Genomic DNA, 27,261 nt, shown 5'->3' on the forward strand with positions numbered 1-27,261 from the left:
TTAATGGAAGCCTTACAGATTCATTCCGACTGGAGAGGGGAACAAGACAGGGTTGCCCGCTATCCCCTATGTTATTCGTTTTAGCATTAGAGCCGTTAGCGTGCAAAATACGGCAGTCCAAGGGGCTCAGGGGTATTCAGGTAGGGAAACAGGAGTACAAAATCAACTTATTTGCTGATGACATGTTGATATTTTTGGAATGGGTGTCTGAGGGGATTCCAATATTGGTGCAATTGATACAAAAATTTGGCAGCTTTTCAGGACTTCAAATTAATTTTGACAAATCCGAGGCTATGGCGTTATCGAACAACTGTAGATGTCAGCAACAGAATGAGTTCCCTTTTACATGGGCAAAAGGGCCATTAAAGTATTTGGGGATACACCTGCATATGGATGTTGATATAATGTATACAAAAAATGTTCTGGAAAAACTGGATAATTGTTACGTCTGTGCTCACCTCGCCCTCTGGTGGCCAGAACCGGTGGCTGCTGTGGACTGTCACCCGTTCCAGATTTCAGCCCAGTCCAGTCTGGATCTTCCGGGCTGCCAGACTTGCTTGCTTGGATTGAACCTACACAGCACCCGTAGTTTCCTGGTGATGGTTGCAGCTGAGCTCCAGGTGCTGCTGGGCTTATTAGCCATTCTGAAACCTGGCTGCTTTGCCTTTGCATTGCGTCTTAGGCCCTGGTTTGTGGGTGCTTGTGCACTTCTGCCTGAGAGACTTTGTCTGGACCTGTTTCTGTGTTTGCTGGTTTCCTGCCTTTTGAACCTTGCCTGATCCTGGACTTTGCTTTGCTTGCTGCCTGCCTTTTGAACCTTTGCCTGGACCTGGACTTTGTTTTGCTTACCACCTGTCTTCTGCTTGCTGGCTGACCGCCAGAGACCTAGCCTGGATTTGCCGGTACGTCTGTTCTGCCTTGCTTCTGGTGTGGGGTGGTTTTGCCTGTCACTGCTGCTCCTCGGCAGTGGCCCAAGGGCTCACAAACCCAGTTCCTGTTTAGTGAACGTGACAATAATATTAAGGCTTTATGTAGTAGATGGAGAGATTTACCTATATCATTTCTGGGGCGGGTGGCATTAACGAAGATGGTGTTACTCCTGAAAATTTTATACTCATTACAAATGATGCCACTGTGGGTTTTGCAGAAAGATGAATCAATCTATAAGAGTATTATTACATCTTTTATATGGGGGGCCAAGAGGGCGCGAATAGGTTACAACAAGTTGATAAGCGATCGTACCAAGGGGGGGGTGTAGGTTTGCCAGATTTACACCTGTACAATGTAGCTGCTCTTATGAGATGGATCCATGAAATTCATACAGGACATTTTAAATTTGCACCTGAGGGGATTTGGGAGGATAGAGGGGCAGACATCTCAGTATTCAATGGGTTTCACTGCAGGGGTAAGCACAAGATATCCGCTCTGGCGCGGCCATTGAAAAAGGCCTGGGAATGGTGGCATATTAGATTAGGAGGGACAAGGGGTACATCACCGTTTGTGGAAGTTTTACGCAATCCAGAGTTCAAAGCAAGCCAATCAGGGTCCCTATTCACGCTTTGGTCAAAGGGGGACTGCAGATATATTGGACAAGTAATCGAAGCTGGAAAGGGCAAATGTCCAACTTTTTCTGAATGTCAGAAGGCTTGGAAACTTCCTCAAAAATGTTTTTACTCATTTTTACAGTTGAGACATTACTTGGCGGCCCTGAGAGGCCGGAGTGGGAGTTGCTCTTCTTTTACGGCTTTGGACCATTGGTTTATGGCTGTACCGGGGGCGCAAAACTCACTATCCCTGTGGTATAGGGAGGGTAGGGAACGTAAACCCTTAGGGTTTTTCAGAGCACAACAGGAGGAATAGAGTACACGTTTGGGGAGAGAGGTTTTAGAATGTGAACTGTCTAGATGCTATGAGTTGGCCTTTAAGGTTACGCCGAATGTGGGGTTACACGAGATTCAATAAAAAGTGCTGCACAATGCATACATTACTAGAAGAAAGGGGAAGGCAATGGGTCTGTGGGACACGGACACGTGTAGTAAGTGTAACATCCTTAATCAGTTCTTGGTGTCGCGTCTCTCGCGCTTGCCGCGCTCTCGAGGACCTTGGCATACCTTCAGGCTTCTTCCCCGGGAGCGCGGGGTTTGTGAGTCCATAGGCCACTACCGTGGAGCGGCAGTGGCAGGCAAAATCACCTTCCAGGTAGAGAGGGAACAAGACTGGACCGGAACTCCGGACTGGAGTTCTACACCGGAACACTCGGAACTGGAACGCACCGGACGGGTGCGCACTGGAGTGGGGCCCACTGGACTGGACACACTGGAGTGGCCCCACTGGACTGGAACATACAGGAGTGAAACCCGCTGGGCTGGAACACAGCCTCTGAAGGTGGCTAGCGAGGACGGTTAGCTGAAGAGGACACAATCTCTGGAGGTGGCTAGCAAGGACGGCTAGCTGAAGAGAACACAATCTCTGGAGGTGGCTAGCAAGGACGGCTAGCTGCAGAGGACACAATCTTGGGAGGTGGCTAGCAAGGACGGCTAGCTGAAGACAACACAGTCTCTGGAGGTGGCTAGCAAGGACGGCTAGCTGAAGAGAACACAATCTCTGGAGGTGGCTAGCAAGGACGGCTAGCTGGAGAGGATACAGTCTCTGGAGTTGGCTAGCAAGGACGGCTAGCTGAAGAGGATACAGCCTCTGGAGTTGGCTAGCAAGGACGGCTAGCTGAAGAGGATACAGCCTCTGGAGTTGGCTAGCAAGGACGGCTAGCTGAAGAGGATACAGTCTCTGGAGTTGGCTAGCAAGGACGGCTAGCTGAAGAGGATACAGTCTCTGGAGTTGGCTAGCAAGGACGGCTAGCTGAAGAGGATATAGCCTCTGGAGTTGGCTAGCAAGGACGGCTAGCTGAAGAGGGTACAGTCTCTGGAGTTGGCTAGCAAGGACGGCTAGCTACAGCCTCTGGAGTTGGCTAGCAAGGACGGCTAGCTGAAGAGGATACCGCCTCTGGAGTTGGCTAGCAAGGGCAGCTAGTCTAACACTAGGAACAAACACAGTCTTGGGATAGTGGCTAGCAAGGGCGGCTAGTCTAACACTAGGAACAAACACAGTCTTGGGATAGTGGCTAGCAAGGGCGGCTAGTCTAACACTAGGAACAAACACAGTCTTGGGAAAGTGGCTAGCAAGGGCGGCTAGTCTAACACTAGGAACAAACACAGTCTTGGGATAGTGGCTAGCAAGGGCGGCTAGTCTAACACTAGGAACAACGCAGAGAACTAGCAGAGCTATGCACAGGCTACAAGCCAGACGGTGCCTAAGCTGGCTAGTCTACACTAGGAACAAACACAGAGCACTAGCAAAGCTATGCACAGGCTACAAGCCAGACGGTGCCTAAGCTGGCTAGTCATGCACTGGAAACAAACACAGAGAACTAGCAGAGCTATGCACAGGCTACAAGCCACACGGTGCCTAAGCTAGCTAGTCTGAACAAACATAGAACACTAGCAAAGCTATACACAGGCTACAAGCCACACGGTGCCTAAGCTAGCTAGTCTGAACAAACATAGAACACTAGCAAAGCTATACACAGGCTACAAGCCACACGGTGCCTAAGCTAGCTAGTCTGAACAAACATAGAACACTAGCAAAGCTATACACAGGCTACACGCCACACGGTGCCTAAGCTGGCTAGTCTAAACAAACATAGAAACTCACACAGAGCAAACACTGAAACTGTGTACAGAGCACTCTATACACCAGGACCTTTAGATGAGATGCAAAGGCCAGGACTGTAGTCTCCAAGTGACTAATAAAGCCCATCAACACCAGAGCTACAGCTGCAGCAATCACCTTGCAACCAAACAGAGGCTTGACACACAAAGCAGTCAGCCCCTAGGAAGGAACAGCGGGAGCCATCTTGGATACTGGCAGAGAGGAAGAGGCGGCAGCCATCTTGGAAGAGGCATAGCCCACACAGGTGAGGTTCAGTAGGGCAATCAGCACACAGAGCCAGAGAGAACCTAAGACAGACACAGACACAGAGACAAGCAGAAGCCAGCACAGACACTGACTCCCAGAAACAGGGTAAGTCTGAGGGTTGTCACGGCCACGGATGGGACAGTATCCCCTCCTCAAGACCCCCCTCTCGGTCTCCCGGAGGCGGTCCGGTATCCAGGGGTAACTATGGTGAAACTTCCTGATAGGTCTCAAAAGCCAGACATAGATCACTGGGCGGGAAGTCACAATGAAGTTCAAAACTGGCAGACAAAAGTAGAACTTGTGACCAGGAAGCTCCTTCGAGTCACCACGGGCAACCTCAGGAACATGGATGCATCAAGAGGAACACAATTCAAAAGTAACCCTCCCCTGAGGGAACCCACAATGTCCTGAACCTCTTGGCAAATCCATGAAATGACAGGAACAGGGCTGGAGTCACTACCCCAGCTGACATCAGAAGCTGGGCTGAGGCTCGAAGTGGCATTCCCATCTTGACAGGAGCTAGAAGTCTGAACAGAAATGGATCTGGAACTAGCCCCCGGGTTGGCATCCAACACGGAGCCGGGATAGGAGCCCGGACTGGCCTCAACCCCTTGACTGGAACTGGATTCAGGAGCCTGACTGGAACGGGAACTCAGCAGAAAGTCAGCCTCCTGCCGGACACTGGAACTTAGGGCGACCTCAACCTCTTGGTCAGACCTGGAACTGGACCCGGACTCAGCCTCTTGGTTAGAACTTGAACTTGGAAGAGATTCAGCTGCAGGGCTGGACGCACCCCTCTGGCCGGACTGGGACGTCTCTCTAACATTAGCTTCAGGCGGCGTCCGCCGAGCAGGGTTCAAGAAGAGACGGCCCTGGTATCCCCAGAGCATGCTAGCAGGCTGAAATGCAGAAAATGGGTTTCTCCGGGCCCCAAGCCGTTGAACACACCTTCTCTCAGCTATTGCTTCGGAGGTCTTCTCCCAGGCTGAATCAACACAAGGTCTATCACAGTCCTCTTGGAACGTCATCTCATCCTCAAGAGCAGACTCAATATCTTGGCTGACCTCTGCACTCGGTGCAGATTCAGCATCTTGACTGGACTTGCAACTCGATCCAGACTCAGCATCTTGACTGGACTTGCAACTCGGTCCAGACTCAGCATCTTGACTGGACTTGCAACTCGATCCAGACTCAGCATCTTGACTGGACTTGCAACTCGCGACGCCCTCTGCCTCCTGGCAGGGACGGAACTTTAACTGAGGCTTGGCAGAACACACCCTTTGGACAGGGATCGGAGGCTCGATCTGAAGTGCCCCTCGAACTGGCCTTCGGAGCTTGATTGGAGGTGCCCTCAAGACTGGAAGCGGAAGTGCCACCTGAACCACCCTGTGGACTGGCACCGGAGACTTGGTTAGAAGCCCCCCTCGAACTGGACTCAGTGGCTTGACTGGACGGGTCACTTGAACAAGAACCGGAGACTTGACCCGAAGCGCCACTTGCACAGGAATCTGAGGCTCCCTCGAAGGCCTCCCTCGGACTGGACTCGGAGGCTTCACAGGGCGTGCCACTTGAAGGAGGACTGGAGGCTCGACCCGAAGCACCACTTGCATAGGAATCTGAGGCTCCATCGAAAGCTTCCCTCGGACTGGACTCGGAGACTTCAAGGGGCGTGCCACTTGAACGAGGACTGGAGGCTCGACCTGGAGCGCCACTTGCATAGGAATCCGAGGCTCCATCGAACGCCTTCCTCGGACTGGCCTCGGAGACTTAAGCTTCCACGTTACTTGGACTGGGATTGGAGGTTCAGTATGAAGCATCCCCTGGACTGGACTCAGTGGCTTAGGAGCTTGGCTGGACTTGACATCCCGAGCAGGAACTGACCTGCGAGGGGCACCCCGATTCTTCGGTACCACCCGCTGGGGAGCCCCTAGCGTGGGGCTTCCACAGCGTATTCGTTCAGCCTCCGCTTCTAGAGTATCCCACAGGGCTGGCTCCGCAAGAAGTTTGTGGCGATATCTGTAAACCTCCATCAAAGGATCAGTATCCGAAACTGGGCTATGGCGGACCCCACACCCCTGGAGACGCTTTCTCTCAGCCGCCGCTTCAAAAGTATCTCTCAGGGTTGGATCAGACAAAAGTCCCTTCCGGTAGTCGCGGAGGATCACAAAACGATTCACAGAAAAAATTGGGTTGATAGACTGATCTAAAAAAGAAACTGGGCAGTCCTTGAAATCCTCTCGGTACTCCCACAGCCCTAAATAGGGATCCAAAAAAGAAACTAGGCTGTCCTTGGAATCAAAAAAAAAATTAGAAGTTCCCCTCGGATTGTCCGTAGGGCACGAACTTATGGGCATGAAGCCCACCTGGACGGATGATCTTGCCGAACTCATGGCCTTTGCATCCTGTCGCGTCTCTCGCGCTTGCCGCGCTCTCGAGGACCTTGGCATACCTTCAGGCTTCTTCCCCGGGAGCGCGGGGTTTGTGAGTCCATAGGCCACTACCGTGGAGCGGCAGTGGCAGGCAAAATCACCTTCCAGGTAGAGAGGGAACAAGACTGGACCGGAACTCCGGACTGGAGTTCTACACCGGAACACTCGGAACTGGAACGCACCGGACGGGTGCGAACTGGAGTGGGGCCCACTGGACTGGACACACTGGAGTGGCCCCACTGGACTGGAACATACAGGAGTGAAACCCGCTGGGCTGGAACACAGCCTCTGAAGGTGGCTAGCGAGGACGGCTAGCTGAAGAGGACACAATCTCTGGAGGTGGCTAGCAAGGACGGCTAGCTGCTGAGGACACAATCTTGGGAGGTGGCTAGCAAGGACGGCTAGCTGAAGACAACACAGTCTCTGGAGTTGGCTAGCAAGGACGGCTAGCTGAAGAGGATACAGCCTCTGGAGTTGGCTAGCAAGGACGGCTAGCTGAAGAGGATACAGTCTCTGGAGTTGGCTAGCAAGGACGGCTAGCTGAAGAGGATACAGCCTCTGGAGTTGGCTAGCAAGGACGGCTAGCTGAAGAGGATACAGTCTCTGGAGTTGGCTAGCAAGGACGGCTAGCTGAAGAGGATACAGTCTCTGGAGTTGGCTAGCAAGGACGGCTAGCTGAAGAGGATACAGCCTCTGGAGTTGGCTAGCAAGGACGGCTAGCTGAAGAGGATACAGCCTCTGGAGTTGGCTAGCAAGGACGGCTAGCTGAAGAGGATACAGTCTCTGGAGTTGGCTAGCAAGGACGGCTAGCTGAAGAGGATACAGCCTCTGGAGTTGGCTAGCAAGGACGGCTAGCTGAAGAGGATACAGCCTCTGGAGTTGGCTAGCAAGGACGGCTAGCTGAAGAGGATACAGCCTCTAGAGTTGGCTAGCAAGGACGGCTAGCTAAAGAGGATACAGCCTCTAGAGTTGGCTAGCAAGGACGGCTAGCTGAAGAGGATACAGCCTCTGGAGTTGGCTAGCAAGGACGGCTAGCTGAAGAGGGTACAGTCTCTGGAGTTGGCTAGCAAGGACGGCTAGCTACAGCCTCTGGAGTTGGCTAGCAAGGGCGGCTAGTCTAACACTAGGAACAAACACAGTCTTGGGATAGTGGCTAGCAAGGGCGGCTAGTCTAACACTAGGAACAAACACAGTCTTGGGATAGTGGCTAGCAAGGGCAGCTAGTCTAACACTAGGAACAACGCAGAGAACTAGCAGAGCTATGCACAGGCTACAAGCCAGACGGTGCCTAAGCTAACTAGTCATGCACTGGAAACAAACACAGAGAACTAGCAGAGCTATGCACAGGCTACAAGCCAGACGGTGCCTAAGCTGGCTAGTCTACACTAGGAACAAACACAGAGCACTAGCAAAGCTATGCACAGGCTACAAGCCAGACAGTGCCTAAGCTGGCTAGTCATGCACTGGAAACAAACACAGAGAACTAGCAGAGCTATGCACAGGCTACAAGCCACACGGTGCCTAAGCTAGCTAGTCTGAACAAACATAGAACACTAGCAAAGCTATACACAGGCTACAAGCCACACGGTGCCTAAGCTAGCTAGTCTGAACAAACATAGAACACTAGCAAAGCTATACACAGGCTACACGCCACACAGTGCCTAAGCTGGCTAGTCTAAACAAACATAGAAACTCACACAGAGCAAACACTGAAACTGTGTACAGAGCACTCTATACACCAGGACCTTTAGATGAGATGCAAAGGCCAGGACTGTAGTCTCCAAGTGACTAATAAAGCCCATCAACACCAGAGCTACAGCTGCAGCAATCACCTTGCAACCAAACAGAGGCTTGACACACAAAGCAGTCAGCCCCTAGGAAGGAACAGCGGGAGCCATCTTGGATACTGGCAGAGAGGAAGAGGCGGCAGCCATCTTGGAAGAGGCATAGCCCACACAGGTGAGGTTCAGTAGGGCAATCAGCACACAGAGCCAGAGAGAACCTAAGACAGACACAGACACAGAGACAAGCAGAAGCCAGCACAGACACTGACTCCCAGAAACAGGGTAAGTCTGAGGGTTGTCACGGCCACGGACGGGACACTTGGAGTGTAGCACACTCCAAGAATATTGGCCCAGGGTGGTGGAAATATTAGAAACAGCAGTCCAGGGATCGTATGAGTGGACATATGGTATTCTGTTAATGGGTTCAGATAAAGAACTGCAAGAACAGGGGCTAGCCGACAGTGGCTGTCAATATATTCTGCTGGCCTTGTTGTTAGCCAGAAAGGTGATACTACAACACTGGATAAGCCAAAGCCCACCGCCAATCGATCAATGGTATGGACATATGCGTCAGATGGCTGAGTGGGAGATTCGAAGAATAGAGAACCTGGCGAGTAAGACATCTAAGGAATATACCAACACTTGGAAGAGGTGCTTGGAGTGCATTCCAAATCGCCCTTTCCACAGTACTTTTAGTGCTGGTTCTGTGTCAGGGTCAAGTATGTTACGTAAAACAAGTCCTAGACGGGGAATGGGTGGGGGGGTAGGGGGCTGGGCACCTCAGAAAAAGAGCATTAAGATTGTTTAGATCTGTTTAATGAGACCGCAAGGAGTGTATATCTTGTATAAAGGAATAATCTGTAATGAGTAACTAGATGTTGATAATAAGCTAATACTACAGTTTGAATTTTACGTGTATTGGTCAAGTGTTTGTATTAATATGCTCTGCTTGTTATTAATAAAAAGATTACAAAAAAAAAAAAAGAACTGTTTCACCAAATCTGGTTTCATAAGTTCTTTTTGTATAAGATCTCAGGTTATTTGGGGGCTATTTATAAGGTCCTCACACCCCTCAGCCGGTACTGCAAACCAGCATCAGCTTGCTGCGCTGGACGAAATCAGTCTGAGTAGTTGTTTCTTTCTTTTTCTTTTTTAACAGTGCTCAAACAACATTTTTTTTAAGGCAGGAGAGGACGCCGGAGCAAAAGAAACTTCAGACTCTTTTTAAAGTCAGGAGAGTATTATTACTATTATTATTATTTATTGCATTTGTACCCCACATTTTCCCACCTATTTGCAGGCTCAATGTAGCTTACAGAGTATAGTTATGACAAAGTCATGACAGGATATTGGATACAATCAAAAGTAAACAGAAGATGGATGAGGGGTTAGGGAAGATGGTGTTAGGTTGGATAGTTTAGGAGGTGATTTGTGACTTTATGGGTTCTTTTTGTAGGCTCTATTGAAGAGATGCGTCTTCAGAGATTTGCGAAAGTTGCTTAGATTGTCCATAGTTTTTAGGGCTGGGGGTAACCCATTCCATAACTGTGTACTTCTGTAGAAGAAGGTGGTGGCGTAAGCCTGCTTATATTTAAGTCCTTTGCAGCTGGGGAAGTTCAGAATGAGGAATTTGCGGGCTGATCTCTTGGCATTTCTGGGCGGTAGGTCCACAAGGTTAAACATGTATAGTGGGGCATCTGCGTGAATGATCTTGTGTACGATCGTGCAGATCTTGAATTCGATACGTTCCTTGAGTTGAAGCCAGTGAAGTTTCTCTCTTAAGAGTTTCGCGCTTTCGTATTTGGACTTTCCAAATATGAGTCTGGCTGCGGTGTTTTGGGCTGTTTGGAGTTTCTTAATAGTCTGTTCTTTGCAGCCAGCGTATAGAGTGTTACAGTAATCCAGGTGACTAATTACCATAGATTGCACCAAGGTACGGAAAATATTTCTCGGGAAGAAAGGCTTAACTCTTTTGAGTTTCCACATCGAATAGAACATCTTTTTCGTTATGTTCTTCACGTGGGTATCGAGAGTGAGGTTTCGATCAATGGTAACTCCCAGAATCTTCAGGTTTTCTGATATAGGAAGGGTGCAGTATGGTGTGGTTATAGTGGAGTAATTGTTTGTGTTGTATTGAGAGGTGAGTACTAGGCATTGAGTTTTTTCTGCGTTGAGTTTTAGTTGGAATGAGTCTGCCCAGCTGTGCATGGTTCTGAAGTATTGGTTGATCTCGTTGGTGATTTTGTTTAGATTGTGATTGAATGGGATGTAGATCGTGACATCATCTGCATATATGTGAGGGTTAAGGTTTTGATCGGCTAAAAGTTTGGCTAAAGGTAACATCATTAGGTTGAAGATGGTTGGTGATAGGGGGGATCCTTGAGGAACTCCGCATTCTGGTATCCATGGGGGTGATCTTCGGAATCTGTTATTACTTGGTAGGATCTGGTGGTAAGGAACCCCTCGAACCACTTGAGGACTGGGTCTCCGACTCCGAAGTATTCTAGTATATGAAGTAGTATTCCATGATCAATCATGTCGAAGGTAAGAGCCACAAACTCTGGTCAGGCAAAGAGGAGGGAGCAATGGGGGAGGAAGGGAGGGACCTGGCAGCACCAGGTGTGCACCCAGGACTGGGACACCTCAGACCCCAGAAGCTCAATTAGACCCAGGGGACCAGGCCAGGAAACAATCAATCCAGAGCTGCACAGTTATGACCATCCACCTACTAGATAGAGACAATACTGAAGTTAAGGTGGCTGCACATGACCACACATAGTAAACCTCTGAAGTTCTCTCTATCACCACCTGCTGGTAGAGGGACATAACCCACAAGTCTCTGGATTAATCTGTGGGACGCTATGGAAGTGCCTCTTAATGAATGGTGGAATTAATTATGACAAACTTATACTGGACAGCTGATTAACTATTCTGTTTTATCAAAGCACTGTTCTTACTTTTGTGACAACCCATTATTGAATTTGAATAAGGGGGTCTTTTACTAAAGCTTAGCTCGAGTTATCTGCAGTAGGGCCCATTTTATTCCTACGGGCCCTGCTGCAGATAACTCGAGCTAAGCTTTAGTAAAAGACCCCCTAAGTGTTTTTATGTATTTGTAATACAATTAAAATGTATTTTTTCAATGCTCTATAATATCTTACAATGTATGTTTTCCAGATTGTTCTTTTCTGTTTAACATATCTTTAAGAATGGGAAAAAATCCAAGGGGTCAATATTCAAAGCAATTTAAACAGTCGAAATAGCTCCTGGCCAGTTAAATCTTTTGTTTGGTGCTAACTAGTCATTTTCGGCATACTTAGGGGGTCTTTTACTAAATCATGGTAGCGTTTTTAGCTTGCAGTAGAAATCAGCTAGTAGTAAATACCGAGATGCCCATTAAATTTCTATGGGTGTCTCGGTGTTTACCGTCAGCTGGTTTCTATCGTGAGCTAAAAACGCTCCCACGGCTTAGTAAAAGACCCCCTTAACTGGATAGCATTGCTACAAATGAACGGTTAGCACCTACAACAAAACCAGCTATTTTAGGGGTGTTCCGGGGGCAGAGTTGTCACTTGGCCGGTTAAGTGTCAATATTCAACACTGAGGGGCCATTTTACTAAAGGATTGCCATGTGGCAACCTGGAACTACCGCTGGCCCAACTTGGGTGTGGATGGTAGTTCCATCCCCAGTGTGCACCATTTCCAGCGCTGTAGAAAATCAGACCTGATTTTGTAGTGCAGGAGATACCTGGCAGTAATCGTGCAGTGCCACACACTGCCCAATTACTGCTGGGTTAGTGCAGGAGTCCTTACCGCCACCTCAATGGGTGACGGTAAGTGCTCCCCTCCGAAATGGCCATGTGGCAAGTGCAAACTTACTGCAGCCATTTCTTTTTTGGGGCTTTTTACCCACTGCAGTTAAAGAGGCCCTGGCGCCTGGCAAAAACAGTTGCTGCCGCTAGCGCAGTGCCCCTTTTACCGCAGCATAGTAAAAGGTCCCTTAACCAGCCAAGGTCAAAGCATAAATAGGGCCACATAAAATTCGCTCCTATTTTTATACAGTGCCCCATAGCTGGTTAAGCGCTGAATATTGCACTTAACTGGCTACAGTTTAGCTGGCTCCGGAAACCTGTAAATCGAATGCCGAAGCCTGGTCATGGCTTGGCATTGAATTTCCAGGCATAACGCCAGCAGCAGTCAGCAAAACACTTAATGCCGAACATTGAATATTGACCCCTAAGTCTTTAGTCCAGCCTTTTAAATGGCAATATACTTGAATTATAGCAAATTGTAGGCAAGAGGGTTTTTAAATTTTTCTTTCAGTGAATTGTCTGCTTCTCCATAATTAAATCACAGCTGTCTACCTGGTCTCTGTTGTTGATGTTTGAATACGGTAACTGTCCAGTCATCAGTTCATACAAGACAATGCCAAATGCATATACATCCGACTGAAAACTATATGGATTCTTGTCTTGCATCCTAATTACCTCTGGGGCCTGTGAAAAGTACAGAAAGAAAATTATTCTTTATTACAGATTATTCATTCTTGAATGTCAACAAATAAAAAAATAATTGAATTTTTAGTTTATACCAATTACTAGATACAAAAGCTTTGGCATGACTAAAATGATAACTTCAATAAAATTATATTTACAACACATCTTGAGCATATTCTCAGGCAGTCCTATAAATCATTCCAGCACAATGATTGTGAAAAAAATCAAACTGAGAACTCCTCCTCCTCCTCCCAGTGCTAACCATTTTCCCTAGTATATGGCTTTAAATCAGTAATCCTCAATTTTGGTCCTCCAGGGCTAAGAAAAGGACTAGTTTTAAAGACAACCAAGCTATGTAGATATGCCTTATTTATGGACCATACGCATGCAAATACACATGAAGAATAGTCATTGTAGAGATCTTGAAAACAAAACCTGTTTGGGTTCCTCACTGAGAACACCTGCATTAAAAATAACGTTGAATATTATTTCATTTTGAGTTATGCAGCATTATGCAAAGTCGTGTTCCAGAAAAAAAGTGGCATCTACATAACTCCTTAAAGGTCTATTTTCAAATAACTGCTGAGTGGAAAAGAAAACCATCCCAAAATTCTCCTAAACTTTGTTGGTCAACATTTGACCAGTTAGACTTAGGGCCATGTTTATGAACATTAGTGTGTACTGCTGTCATGCTCATGTTATTTCTGTGGGCATGGTGACAGTAGTACATACTACCTCCCAATAATGCTTGCTAATGCTTCATAAAATCAAAGTTATCCGGGTGCCAGCCCAACATTCAATGCTGACACCCACGTAGTTAAGTGAGCTAATTTAAGACAAGCTTTTGAGCTGTCCTAAATTTGGCTGCTTTGCTATACAGGTGGCAGCACTGAATACTGAAAGCCTCATAACCCAGAGCTCCTCCATAATGCCGCCACCTGTACTGACCCTGACCTGCCTATTTTTTTATGGGCGGTCATAGGCGATTTTCAGTGACACTGCCCGGTTTAGTGCCCCTGAATATGGAGGTTAGGCAGCCTCAGGTGATTTAAGTGGGAAGGAGCTTCTCTTGCCCGCTTAAATTGCTTTGACTATCGACTGGACAGTACTTTTAGGTTCTGGAGGGAAACCTAAAATGACATAAAGCGAATGCTACATACCTGTAGAAGGTATTCTCCGAGGACAGCAGGCTGATTGTTCTCACTGATGGGTGACGTCCACGGCAGCCCCTCCAATCGGAAACTTCTCTAGCAAAGTCCTTTGCTAGTCCTCGCGCTCCCGCGCGCACCGCGCATGCGCGGCCGTCTTCCCGCCCGAAACCGGCTCGAGCCGGCCAGTCCAGTATGTAGCAAGACAATACACTTCAAGGGAAGACACAACTCCAAAGGGGAGGCAGGCGGGTTTGTGAGAACAATCAGCCTGCTGTCCTCGGAGAATACCTTCTACAGGTATGTAGCATTCGCTTTCTCCGAGGACAAGCAGGCTGCTTGTTCTCACTGATGGGGTATCCCTAGCCCCCAGGCTCACTCAAAACAACAACCATGGTCAATTGGGCCTCACAACGGCGAGGACATAACTGAGATTGACCTAAAAAATTTACCAACTAACTGAGAGTGCAGCCTGGAACAGAACAAACAGGGCCCTCGGGGGGTGGAGTTGGATCCTAAAGCCCAAACAGGTTCTGAAGAACTGACTGCCCGAACCGACTGTCGCGTCGGGTATCCTGCTGCAGGCAGTAATGAGATGTGAATGTGTGGACAGATGACCACGTCGCAGCTTTGCAAATTTCTTCAATAGAGGCTGACTTCAAGTGGGCTACCGACGCAGCCATGGCTCTAACATTATGAGCCGTGACATGACCCTCAAGAGCCAGCCCCGCCTGGGCGTAAGTGAAGGAAATGCAATCTGCTAGCCAATTGGATATGGTGCGTTTCCCTACAGCCACTCCCCTCCTATTGGGATCAAAAGAAACAAACAATTGGGCGGACTGTCTGTGGGGCTGTGTCCGCTCCAGATAGAAGGCCAATGCTCTCTTGCAGTCCAATGTGTGCAGCTGACGTTCAGCAGGGCAGGAATGAGGACGGGGAAAGAATGTTGGCAAGACAATTGACTGGTTCAGATGGAACTCCGACACGACCTTTGGCAAGAACTTAGGGTGAGTGCGGAGGACTACTCTGTTATGATGAAATTTGGTGTAAGGGGCCTGGGCTACCAGGGCCTGAAGCTCACTGACTCTACGAGCTGAAGTAACTGCCACCAAGAAAATGACCTTCCAGGTCAAGTACTTCAGATGGCAGGAGTTCAGTGGCTCAAAAGGAGGTTTCATCAGCTGGGTGAGAACGACATTGAGATTCCATGACACTGTAGGAGGCTTGACAGGGGGCTTTGACAAAAGCAAACCTCTCATGAAGCGAACAACTAAAGGCTGTCCCGAGATCGGCTTACCTTCCACATGGTAATGGTATGCACTGATTGCGCTAAGGTGAACTCTTACAGAGTTGGTCTTGAGACCAGACTCAGACAAGTGCAGAAGGTATTCAAGCAGGGTCTGTGTAGGACAAGAGCGAGGAGCTAGGGCCTTGCTGTCACACCAGACGGCAAACCTCCTCCATAGAAAGAAGTAACTCCTCTTAGTGGAATCTTTCCTGGAAGCAAGCAAGACGCGGGAGACACCCTCTGACAGACCCAAAGAGGCAAAGTCTACGCTCTCAACATCCAGGCCGTGAGAGCCAGGGACCGGAGGCTGGGATGCAGAAGAGCCCCTTCGTCCTGCGTGATGAGGGTCGGAAAACACTCCAATCTCCACGGTTCTTCTGTGGATAACTCCAGAAGAAGAGGGAACCAGATCTGACGCGGCCAAAAAGGAGCAATCAGAATCATGGTGCCTCGGTCTTGCTTGAGTTTCAACAAAGTCTTCCCCACCAGAGGAATGGGAGGATAAGTATACAGCAGGCCCTCCCCCCAGTCCAGGAGGAAGGCATCCGATGCCAGTCTGCCGTGGGCCTGAAGCCTGGAACAGAACTGAGGGACTTTGTGGTTCGCTCGAGATGCGAAGAGATCCACCAAGGGGGTGCCCCACACTTGGAAGATCTGGCGCACCACTCGGGAATTGAGCGACCACTCGTGAGGTTGCATAATCCTGCTCAGTCTGTCAGCCAGACTGTTGTTTACGCCTGCCAGATATGTGGCTTGGAGCACCATGCCGAGACGGCGAGCCCAGAGCCACATGCTGACGGCTTCCTGACACAGGGGGCGAGATCCGGTGCCCCCCTGCTTGTTGACATAGTACATGGCAACCTGGTTGTCTGTCTGAATTTGGATAATTTGGTGGGACAGCCGATCTCTGAAAGCCTTCAGAGCGTTCCAGATCGCTCGCAACTCCAGGAGATTGATCTGTAGACCGCGTTCCTGGAGGGACCAGCTTCCTTGGGTGTGAAGCCCATCGACATGAGCTCCCCATCCCAGGAGAGACGCATCCGTGGTCAGCACTTTTTGTGGCTGAGGAATTTGGAAGGGACGTCCCAGAGTCAGATTGGACCAAATCGTCCACCAATACAGGGATTTGAGAAAACTCGTGGACAGGTGGATTACGTCTTCTAGATCCCCAGCAGCCTGAAACCACTGGGAAGCTAGGGTCCATTGAGCAGATCTCATGTGAAGGCGGGCCATGGGAGTCACATGAACTGTGGAGGCCATGTGGCCCAGCAATCTCAACATCTGCCGAGCTGTGATCTGCTGGGACGCTCGCACCCGCGAGACGAGGGACAACAAGTTGTTGGCTCTCGCTTCTGGGAGATAGGCGCGAGCCGTCCGAGAATCCAGCAGAGCTCCTATGAATTCGAATCTCTGTGATGGGAGAAGATGGGACTTTGGGTAATTTATCACAAACCCCAGTAGCTCCAAGAGGCGAATAGTCATCTGCATGGACTGCAGGGCTCCTGCCTCGGACGTGTTCTTCACGAGCCAATCGTCGAGATATGGGAACACGTGTACCCTCAGCCTGCGAAGTGCCGCTGCTACTACAGCCAGGCACTTTGTGAACACCCTGGGCGCAGAGGCGAGCCCAAAGGGTAGCACACAGTACTGGAAGTGACGTGTGCCCAGCTGAAATCGCAGATACTGTCTGTGAGCTGGCAGTATCGGGATGTGTGTGTAGGCATCCTTCAAGTCCAGAGAGCATAGCCAATCGTTTTCCTGAATCATGGGAAGTAGGGTGCCCAGGGAAAGCATCCTGAACTTTTCTTTGACCAGATATTTGTTCAGGGCCCTTAGGTCTAGGATGGGACGCATCCCCCCTGTTTTCTTTTCCACAAGGAAGTACCTGGAATAGAATCCCAGCCCTTCTTGCCCGGATGGCACGGACTCGACCGCATTGGCGCTGAGAAGGGCGGAGAGTTCCTCTGCAAGTACCTGCTTGTGCTGGAAGCTGTAAGATTGAGCTCCCGGTGGACAATTTGGAGGTTTTGAAGCCAAATTGAGGGTGTATCCTTGCCGGACTATTTGCAGAACCCACTGATCGGAGGTTATGAGAGGCCACCTTTGGTGAAAAGCTTTCAACCTCCCCCCGACCGGCAGGTCGCCCGGCACCGATACTTGGATGTCGGCTATGCTCTGCTGGAGCCAGTCAAAAGCTCGCCCCTTGCTTTTGCTGGGGAGCCACGGGGCCTTGCTGAGGCGCACGCTGCTGACGAGAGCGAGCGCGCTGGGGCTTAGCCTGGGCCGCAGGCTGTCGAGAAGGGGGATTGTACCTACGCTTGCCAGAAGAGTAGGGAACAGTCCTCCTTCCCCCACAAAATCTTCTACCTGTAGAGGTAGAGGCTGAAGGCTGCCGGCGGGAGAACTTGTCGAATGCGGTGTCCCGCTGGTGGAGATGCTCTACCACCTGCTCGACCTTCTCTCCAAAAATATTGTCCGCACGGCAAGGCGAGTCCGCAATCCGCTGCTGGAGTCTATTCTCCAGGTCGGAGGCACGCAGCCATGAGAGCCTGCGCATCACCACACCTTGAGCAGCGGCCCTGGACGCAACATCAAAGGTGTCATACACCCCTCTGGCCAGGAATTTTCTGCACGCCTTCAGCTGCCTGACCACCTCCTGAAAAGGCTTGGCTTGCTCAAGGGGAAGAGCATCAACCAAGCCCGCCAACTGCCGCACATTGTTCCGCATGTGTATGCTCGTGTAGAGCTGGTAAGACTGGATTTTGGCCACGAGCATAGAAGAATGGTAGGCCTTCCTCCCAAAGGAGTCTAAGGTTCTAGAGTCTTTGCCCGGGGGCGCCGAAGCATGCTCCCTAGAACTCTTAGCCTTCTTTAGGGCCAGATCCACAACTCCAGAGTCGTGAGGCAACTGGGTGCGCATCAGCTCTGGGTCCCCATGGATCCGGTACTGGGACTCGATCTTCTTGGGAATGTGGGGATTACTTAGTGGCTTGGTCCAGTTCGCAAGCAATGTCTTTTTTAGGACATGGTGCAAGGGAACAGTGGACGCTTCCTTAGGTGGAGAAGGATAGTCCAGGAGCTCAAACATTTCAGCCCTGGGCTCGTCCTCCACAACCACCGGGAAGGGGATGGCCGTAGACATCTCCCGGACAAAGGAAGCAAAAGACAGACTCTCAGGAGGAGAAAGCTGTCTTTCAGGAGAGGGAGTGGGATCAGAAGGAAGACCCTCAGACTCCTCGTCAGAGAAATATCTGGGGTCTTCCTCTTCCTCCCAAGAGGCCTCACCCTCGGTGTCAGACACAAGTTCACGAACCTGTGTCTGCAACCTCGCCCGGCTCGACTCGGTGGAGCCACGTCCACGATGGGGGCGTCGAGAGGTAGACTCCCTCGCCCGCATCGGCGAAGCTCCCTCCGCCGACGTAGTCGGGGAGCCTTCCTGGGAGGTGGCCGCAGTCGGCACCGCACGCGGGGACCTCACCCCGGGCGATGGGCCAGCCGGCGCCACGCTTGACGGTACCGGAGGCGCAAGCACCGCCGGTACCGGAGGGGTAGGGCGCAACAGCTCTCCCAGAATCTCTGGGAGAACGGCCCGGAGGCTCTCGTTCAGAGCGGCTGCAGAGAAAGGCAAAGAGGTCGATGCAGGCGTCGACGTCAGAACCTGTTCCGGGCGAGGAGGCTGTTCCGGGCTGTCCAGAGTGGAGCGCATCGACACCTCCTGAACAGAGGGTGAGCGGTCCTCTCGGTGCCGATGCCTGCTGGGTGCCGACTCCCTCGGCGACCCAGAGCTCTCGGTGCCGACGCGGGGAGGCGACCGGTGTCGATGCTTCTTCGACTTCTTCCGAAGCATGTCACCGGAGCTCCCCGGCACCGACGAGGAGGACGTAGAATCCAGCCGTCGCTTCCTCGGGGCCGAGGCCGAAGGAGGTCGGTCTCGGGGGGGCTGTACCGCAGGAGCCCTCAGGGTAGGAGGAGACCCACCCGAAGGCTCACCGCCACCAGCAGGGGAATGGACAGCCCTCACCTGCACTCCTGACGATGCACCACCGTCCGACGACATCAGCCGACGAGGTCCCGATACCACCGACGTCGATGCAGTCGCCCGATACCTTGGCGCCGATGCAGAGGCCCGATGCCTCGATGCACTCGATGCAGTGGCGGCCGAGGAAGATGGTCTGGACGCTGACGACGTCGATGCACTCGAAGATGCCGATGGCGACGAAGAGCCCGAGAACAACACGTTCCACTGGGCTAATCTCGCTACCTGAGTCCGCCTTTGAAGCAGGGAACACAGACTACAGTTCTGAGGGCGGTGCTCGGCCCCCAGACACTGAAGACACGACGAGTGTCGATCAGTGAGCGAGATTATCCGGGCGCACTGGGTGCACTTCTTGAAGCCGCTGGAAGGCTTCGATGTCATGGGCGGAAAAATCACGCCGGCGAAGTCAAAATCCGAAATGACGGAAAAAGAGCACCAAAAATTTTTAAGGGAGAAAATCTCGACCGAGGCCGAAAAGAGGCCTACCCCGACGACGAAAGAAAACTTATCGGGGCAAAAAGCTGGAAGTACGGGAAGGGGTTGACACGAAACCCGGGGGGGGGGGTTCCGGAGCACTTCCCGACACTTTTAAGACTTTTCCGAAGAAAAAAACACGTCAAAAATAAATTTGGACGCGCGAGGTCGACTTTCCGGGGCTCGACACGGCGAAACACGACCGTACCGAGTGCGGACAAAAGAAGACTGGCCGGCTCGAGCCGGTTTCGGGCGGGAAGACGGCCGCGCATGCACGGTGCGCGGGCGCGCGAGGACTAGCAAAGGACTTTGCTAGAGAAGTTTCCGATTGGAGGGGCTGCCGTGGACGTCACCCATCAGTGAGAACAAGCAGCCTGCTTGTCCTCGGAGAAATTAAAATATATTCAGTAGCATAGCATAAAACTATTTATTTTTTTTAATGAATCTTTATTTGTTAATTGCAAACTTATACAATAGCAAGAAATAAACCAACCCACAGTATTAGAGAGCAAAAATGAAAATTACAAGAAAAGATTATTAATTAGAAATCATATTCATTAAGGGGGTCTCTTAGACTCTTACTAAAGCTTAGCTCGAGTTATCTGCAGAAGGGCTCCTAGGAATAAAATGGGCCCTGCTACAGATAACTCGAGCTAAGCTTTAGTAAAAGACCCCCTAAATGATCCATAAATTTTATGCCTTAGATTCCACTTTTTCCTTTTCTTTAACTAACAAAAATTATTCCAGTTGAGAAGGATCATGATAAACATATCTCTGAGACTGATAAGAAATAAGACATCGACATGAATACTAGAGAAGAAAGGATGCTCCAAGGGCTTACACTCACTGCCTAATAAAAATTGTTTCCTAAGCAGTTGGAAGTCACATCAGGGAAAACTTGAACCAACTGACCACAAAATTGAATGTCATTTTTAGAAACATATAACTTAAATATTTTCACTTTTTCTTGCTCTATATGGAGGGTCGCCAGCAGGGTTGCCCTAATCTGGATGATGTCTTGAGAAGTCTCAAGAAATTCAGTCAAATTATGGAACTCCAACCCTGCTTGGTCTTCCAACCTAGGCTTTGGAATAAACACATAATAGCAATTCAGAAAAGACATAGAATCAACATCCTCACAAAGCAAAACTTTCTTTAGGTACTTCTTCAGGAGAATTTCTGCAGCTAACAAGCGATAAATAGGAAAATTTTAAAAACGCAAATTCTTTACTCATAGCATATTTTCTAAGTTTTCAAGAGAGTTTAGCCACACTCTGCGCATCAAAAGAACATAACTATGGAATAAGATCTTTCAGATAGGTTTCAGTTAACTAGTAATCTTAAGGGGCTTAACTTACCTACTCCTACTCCACTAGCAATTTTATTAACAACTCACTAATACTAAGATGCAGGCAGGAGTCCAGCAGTGAGATGGGGGCTATCCAGTTTTTTTGTATTGAATGTCACATGTTTTATTATCTCACAGTTGGTGAGGTCATATGTGTGTACTTGGTGCAAAGAGCTCCTAGTACTTAGGGAACAAGTCTGATCTCTGGTTGCTAGGATAGCAGACTTGGAGGAGCTGAGGCATAAAGAAAGGTATATAGAGGAGATTGTGAGGGATGCAATGGAGAAGTTCCACCTCTGTGCAGCCATGGAGAAAAAAGGTCATAGAAAGGAAAGCCTCACTTTGGTGTGGCAGGAAGTGATCTGCTCCAGGGGATGCAATATTCTCTCACATCAAATATGTATCTCCAGGGTTTTCTGTCCAGGACAGAAGGGTTAGAATGATCATTTTCACTAGCTATTCAATTAGTAGGCATGTAGATGGCTGGATGGCTGGTGAATGTGAGGATCGCTTAGTCATTTGCCTGCCTTGGGTGAAGGCAACATATCTCAGGCATTACCTAGATAAGATTTTAAACAATGTTGGGGAGGAGTCAGCTGTCTTGGTACATGTGGGTACTTATGTCATAGCAAAATGTGGGAGAGAGTTTCTGGAATCAGAATTTAGGATTTTAGTAGAAAGTTGAAATCCAGAACCTCCAGGGTAGCATTTTTAGAAGTGCTCCCTGTTCCATATGCAGGACTGAAAAATCAAGTAGATTTCTGGAGTCACAATGCATGATGAGATGATAGCAGGGGCGTAGCCAGACCTTGCGGTGGGAGGTGGCCAGAGCCTGAGGTTGGGGTGCACATTTTGATGTGCCGCACCTCCAGAGCCCCCCCCCCCCCCCCGCCTTACCTTGGCTGGTGGGGGTCCCCAACCCCTGCCAGCTGAAGCCTTCATCCAGCACCGGTCTCCGGCAATGCCGCATTGCCTGCCCGTCTCTTCCCCTCACATCCTGCATGCTCCTTTGAGTGAAATTGAGCATGCTCAGTTTCACTAAAAGGAGTGTGCCGGATGTGAAGAGAGAGCAGGGCAGGCAACGTGGCAGCACCGGAGACCGGCGCTGGATGAAGGCCTCAGCTGGCAGGGGTTGGGGACCCCTGCCAGCAAAACCAGGGGCCCAGAAGAAAGTTTTGGGGGCCCAGCCCCCGTGGCCCCACCTAGCTACACCACTAGATGATAGTATAGGGATGAGGGATTTGGATTTGTTAAGAACTGGGCAACCTTCTAGGGAAGGGGATGCCTATTCTGTAAACATGGTTTCTACCTTCACCAGGATGAAACCAGGCTGCTGGCGCTTACATTTAAAAAAGAGAAAGAACAACTTTTAAACTAGAACCTGTGGGAAAGCTGACAGTTGCTCAAGAGTACATGATTTGAAGTGATGTATATTTGAATAGTTCTAACAAAACAGGAAAGTTAGGGCATCCCAATGTCGAGGTTGTAACAAGGCAAAAGTAAATCAGAAACTTTTAAGGGAAGAGCAGAATAAAAATTGCAAACTATCCCTGTTGACTGCTAAACAGCTTGTAGATACTTTGTTATGTTTATACTTGTGATTTCTGTTTCCTCCCCTCCCCCCTTTTGCTTAGACTGTTAGCTGCCTAGACACACGCTTGATGGGCAGGATAGTAAATCTTTTAATAAACTTGAAACAAAAAGCACACTTTGAAAAGTCTGTAGCCTTAAGAAGCATAAAAATAATATTGGAGAATTAGAGTATATATCACTAGATGAAGAGGTAGATATAATAGATGTCTCAAAAACCTGATGGAAGGAGGTGAACCAACAGCACTCAGTGTTACCAGGGTACATAAGAACAAAGTAACAGAGTAACATAGTAAGGAGTCCTTTTATAGAGTCATGGTAAAAAGTGGTCTGTGGTAGTGTGGGCGTGTCTTTTAGGTGCGCTCTGGGCCATTTTTTACCGCAGCTGGGAGAAAGGCTTTTTAATGGGCCTGTGCTAATATTAAAACTAGTGCATGCATTCACCTACTAGTAAGGGCTCACGCGCTACCCATGTGGTAACCATGCAGCATGCGCCAATGTGGACACATTGCTGGTTACCGCTGGGAATGCCCCCGAGGTAGACAATTATTTTCTACCTTGGGATTCGGCACATGCCAAACTCAGAATTACCATCGGGCGCACACACTACCTTGGCAGTAGTGCCAATTGGGTGCTCGATACCTGCTTGTTAGCCCTCCTGCACCTTTGTAAAAGGGCCCCAGTCTGACGAACAAGATGGCCAGAGCTGCACCTGCCACTCCATGTGGACCACAGCCACCCATGCTTAAATACTGGTTGGCATGTCCCCACCATCCAACTATTTAACTATAGGGATTTCTTTCACAACCAGAGTCAGTATTAACACATGGCTACTTAAGACTCCAGAACGTATGAAAAACCTTTTTTTTTATTGACAATAAATGTCAATCATCCATACATACCTACATACAATATAATTTTACCTTACTCAAACATTCATGTGCTCCAGCCATCCATCCATATTCGTAATAATAGTGCACAACTATATACACCTCTCACAAGATGTTACAGCTCATTATCAATCAATACAATATAGATATACCAATTTAGAACTTGTAAGTTTGATCAAAGCGTTCATGATCATCGCTGGTTCTATAAACTAGAACCTGCGTGTATTCTATACCAATTGTCCTGTATTTGGCTTAATACTGTGTTGCACCATATACGTATATTATAAAGATATTCTTCAGGCCACAATAGTGTTCCCAAATGATGACGAATGTCACTGAGAATATCCAAAAACCCCCAAATGGGTTGGCTGAGAACATTCATCTGTGCTTGAAAACTTCAAATCGCCGGTTCCCCGATGCTGATCGGCATTTCGTCTCCTTCCTCAGGAGGAACCAAAGCTGTAACAACATTATTGCACATCACCCACTACATACTCATATTAACTTTAAACTAGTTTTACAAATCAACATTTTAAAGTGTACTTACTAATAATACTATATCAGGCTGCTCGCCTACGTGGTAATCGGCCGGACTTCCGCCCAGGAATCGCACCACTAGAAACTGTTGTGCGTCAGCCCCAAGATCGTGTGAGTTAAATACCCAGGGGCCCTTTACAGAAACGCACGCGCCGACAATTACGTCACACCCACTCAACCTCCAAATTGAGGCCGTGCGGTGTTACCGTACCCCATGTGTAAATATATCGCTGCTCCAATAAAAGTAAACGAGCACTGATGCCCACTGCTCTCTCTTCAATCATCCATAGATACTGGCACGTTCTGTCTGTTCATTCAGAGTTCAGGGAACGACCGAAGGTGGCGTATGCCCGGCAGGCCAACATAGGGGAGTTGCTCAAACGTTCCAAACAATACAATAACACGGGTAGACATTCCCCATGTGGTAAATGTGTGTATTGCTGCTACTCTGTGGACACTAGCGTGATTGATATCCCACATAGTGACAGACAATTCTTTTTAAGACAGAACACTACATGTATTAGTGAGTGTGTTGTTTATTGTATTTGGTGCCCATGTGCATTATACTACATTGGCCATACAAAGAGACAGTTAAAGAATCGCCTGGCAGAGCATGTTAGTAATATACGACTTGGTAAAAGGGAGAATCCGCTGGTGTCCCATTGGCAGCGATATAATCACACTATTGATCAGCTCCAATGTGTTGTGTTGTCCCAGATTTTACCTACTAACAGGAGCGGGGACATCAGTGCTCGTTTACTTTTATTGGAGCAGCGATATATTTACACATGGGGTACGGTAACACCGCACGTCCTCGATTTGGAGGTTGAGTGGGTGTGACGTAATTGTCGGCGCGTGCGTTTCTGTAAAGGGCCCCTGGGTATTTAACTCACACGATCTTGGGGCTGATGCACAACAGTTTCTAGTGGTGCGATTCCTGGGCGGAAGTCCGGCCGATTACCACGTAGGCGAGCAGCCTGATATAGTATTATTAGTAAGTACACTTTAAAATGTTGATTTGTAAAACTAGTTTAAAGTTAATATGAGTATGTAGTGGGTGATGTGCAATAATGTTGTTACAGCTTTGGTTCCTCCTGAGGAAGGAGACGAAATGCCGATCAGCATCGGGGAACCGGCGATTTGAAGTTTTCAAGCACGGATGAATGTTCTCAGCCAACCCATTTGGGGGTTTTTGGATATTCTCAGTGACATTCGTCATCATTTGGGAACACTATTGTGGCCTGAAGAATATCTTTATAATATACGTATATGGTGCAACACAGTATTAAGCCAAATACAGGACAATTGGTATAGAATACACGCAGGTTCTAGTTTATAGAACCAGCGATGATCATGAACGCTTTGATCAAACTTACAAGTTCTAAATTGGTATATCTATATTGTATTGATTGATAATGAGCTGTAACATCTTGTGAGAGGTGTATATAGTTGTGCACTATTATTACGAATATGGATGGATGGCTGGAGCACATGAATGTTTGAGTAAGGTAAAATTATATTGTATGTAGGTATGTATGGATGATTGACATTTATTGTCAATAAAAAAAAGGTTTTTCATACGTTCTGGAGTCTTAAGTAGCCATGTCCCCACCATGCCAACCACATATAAGCAGCCAAACATGATGGAGTCTTGATACTAACCAAATATTAAACCCAAGTATGGATGACAGTATTCAACCTACCAGTCAGGATGTCTCCCCCTCCCCCATGAGCTGCACAGCACCTTCATTTGCAGTAAATGACAATAAATGTTATCTACAGCACTGGAGCTGTCGAAGCTTCACCTGTCTTTTGTCCTATGTGGGACACAGACTGTAGAAGTCTGTCCAGCATTAGCATCAGTTCCCCTAGTGCCTCAGCTACCAAATCTTCACCAGTGTTTTGCCATTTGTGGGACACAGATCGAATAAGTCTGTCCAGCATCAGTCTTGGTTCCCCCAATGCTGGAGTTGCCAAATCTTCACCATTTTTTTGCCATGTGCGGAACACAGACCATTAGACCAAAAAAGTGATCTACAGCACTGGAGTTGTTGAAGCGTCACCTGTCTTTTGTATTTGCTATTTGTGGAACACAGATCGTAGAAGTCTGTCTAGCATCAGCCTTGGTTCCCCCAGTGCTGGAATTGTTGAATCTTCACCAGCCTTTTGCCACTTGAATGACATAAAACATAGAAGCCTGTTCAACCCTAGTTCCCATTACTCTTCCCAACGTAACACCTCAACAGCCATGTTTTGTTTCCATCCTCTTTATATTTAGGCATCTCCTGTGTCTATCCCAAACAATTTTGAATTTGCTTACCATTACCACCTCTCCTGGAAGGGCTGCCTATCTGGGTCAGACCAAGGGTCTGAGTAGCCCAGTATTCTATGTCAAGTAGCAGCCAGTCCAACTCACAAGTCCCTGCCAGAGTCCCAAAAAATATGTGTTTTAAGTGCTGCAGATCTGGAACAGCTGTGAGCTATAGGAGATCTCATAACCTATATAACTGCTATTTGATGCTTCTAAGCTACGTTTGTCTTAGAGAGTTTTTCTTTTTGAAATTTCAGGACATTTAAAATTAATTTAGATATGTGTAGTTATTGAGATGTCTTACATATTTTTTGGTTTCTACCACTTTTGCTCTGTTGGAGCACTCCTTTTTATTGCTTTAGAGTCCCCAAAAGTAGCACGATTCTATGCTACTTAACCCCAGGAATAAGCAATGGTTTTCCACAGAACTTATCCAAACCTTTTTTAAATGCACCTACATTAATCCCCTCTTTCTATAACAGGTGCTGTTATAGTTGGGCATAAATACGTCATTTAGGCATGGCAAATGCAGTTCCACACTAAGCGTGATTCTGCACCATCATAAGTCATCATGCATGTGCTACATGTCACATAGATTTACAACTCTATCACACCCTGGGGAAATTTATTTAATCCACAGTACTTACTTAGAATTCTACACCATATAGATTTACAAGCCATGAAAGAGGATGAGAATGGGGTGAAAGTGGGTGGATACAGGTTGTGCTCAGCATCCCAGTGTATAGTATGTGTTCTATAAACAGTGCACCAGCAGATGACACTAATCTCCCACACCCAATTGGTTAGAAACTTGTCTTTTGTTACCTGGAGCATTAGATGGTGCATTGTGCTGCTGGTTGGTGTTTTGGTGCATGCTCAGACCCTACCTATCTTATAACTAGATACTCTTCTGCCCAGACCTTGTCCTGTAGACCACACATTTCCCTACCCACATTCT

General features: G+C 48.4%; 1 protein-coding gene across 1 annotated transcript in view; it reads right to left on the reverse strand.

The window, feature by feature from the left end:
• The window catches only part of BRAF (B-Raf proto-oncogene, serine/threonine kinase), a 1,688,602-nt gene that overhangs the window by 229,430 nt on the left and 1,431,911 nt on the right, over positions 1 to 27,261 (reverse strand). The window contains exon 14 of the mRNA XM_030216338.1: positions 12,550 to 12,681. Coding sequence (XP_030072198.1) covers positions 12,550 to 12,681 — 132 coding nt within the window. The remainder of the gene's footprint in view (positions 1 to 12,549; positions 12,682 to 27,261) is intronic.

This window comes from Microcaecilia unicolor, chromosome 10, assembly GCF_901765095.1.
Source record: "Microcaecilia unicolor chromosome 10, aMicUni1.1, whole genome shotgun sequence".
Lineage (NCBI taxonomy): Eukaryota > Metazoa > Chordata > Amphibia > Gymnophiona > Siphonopidae > Microcaecilia > Microcaecilia unicolor.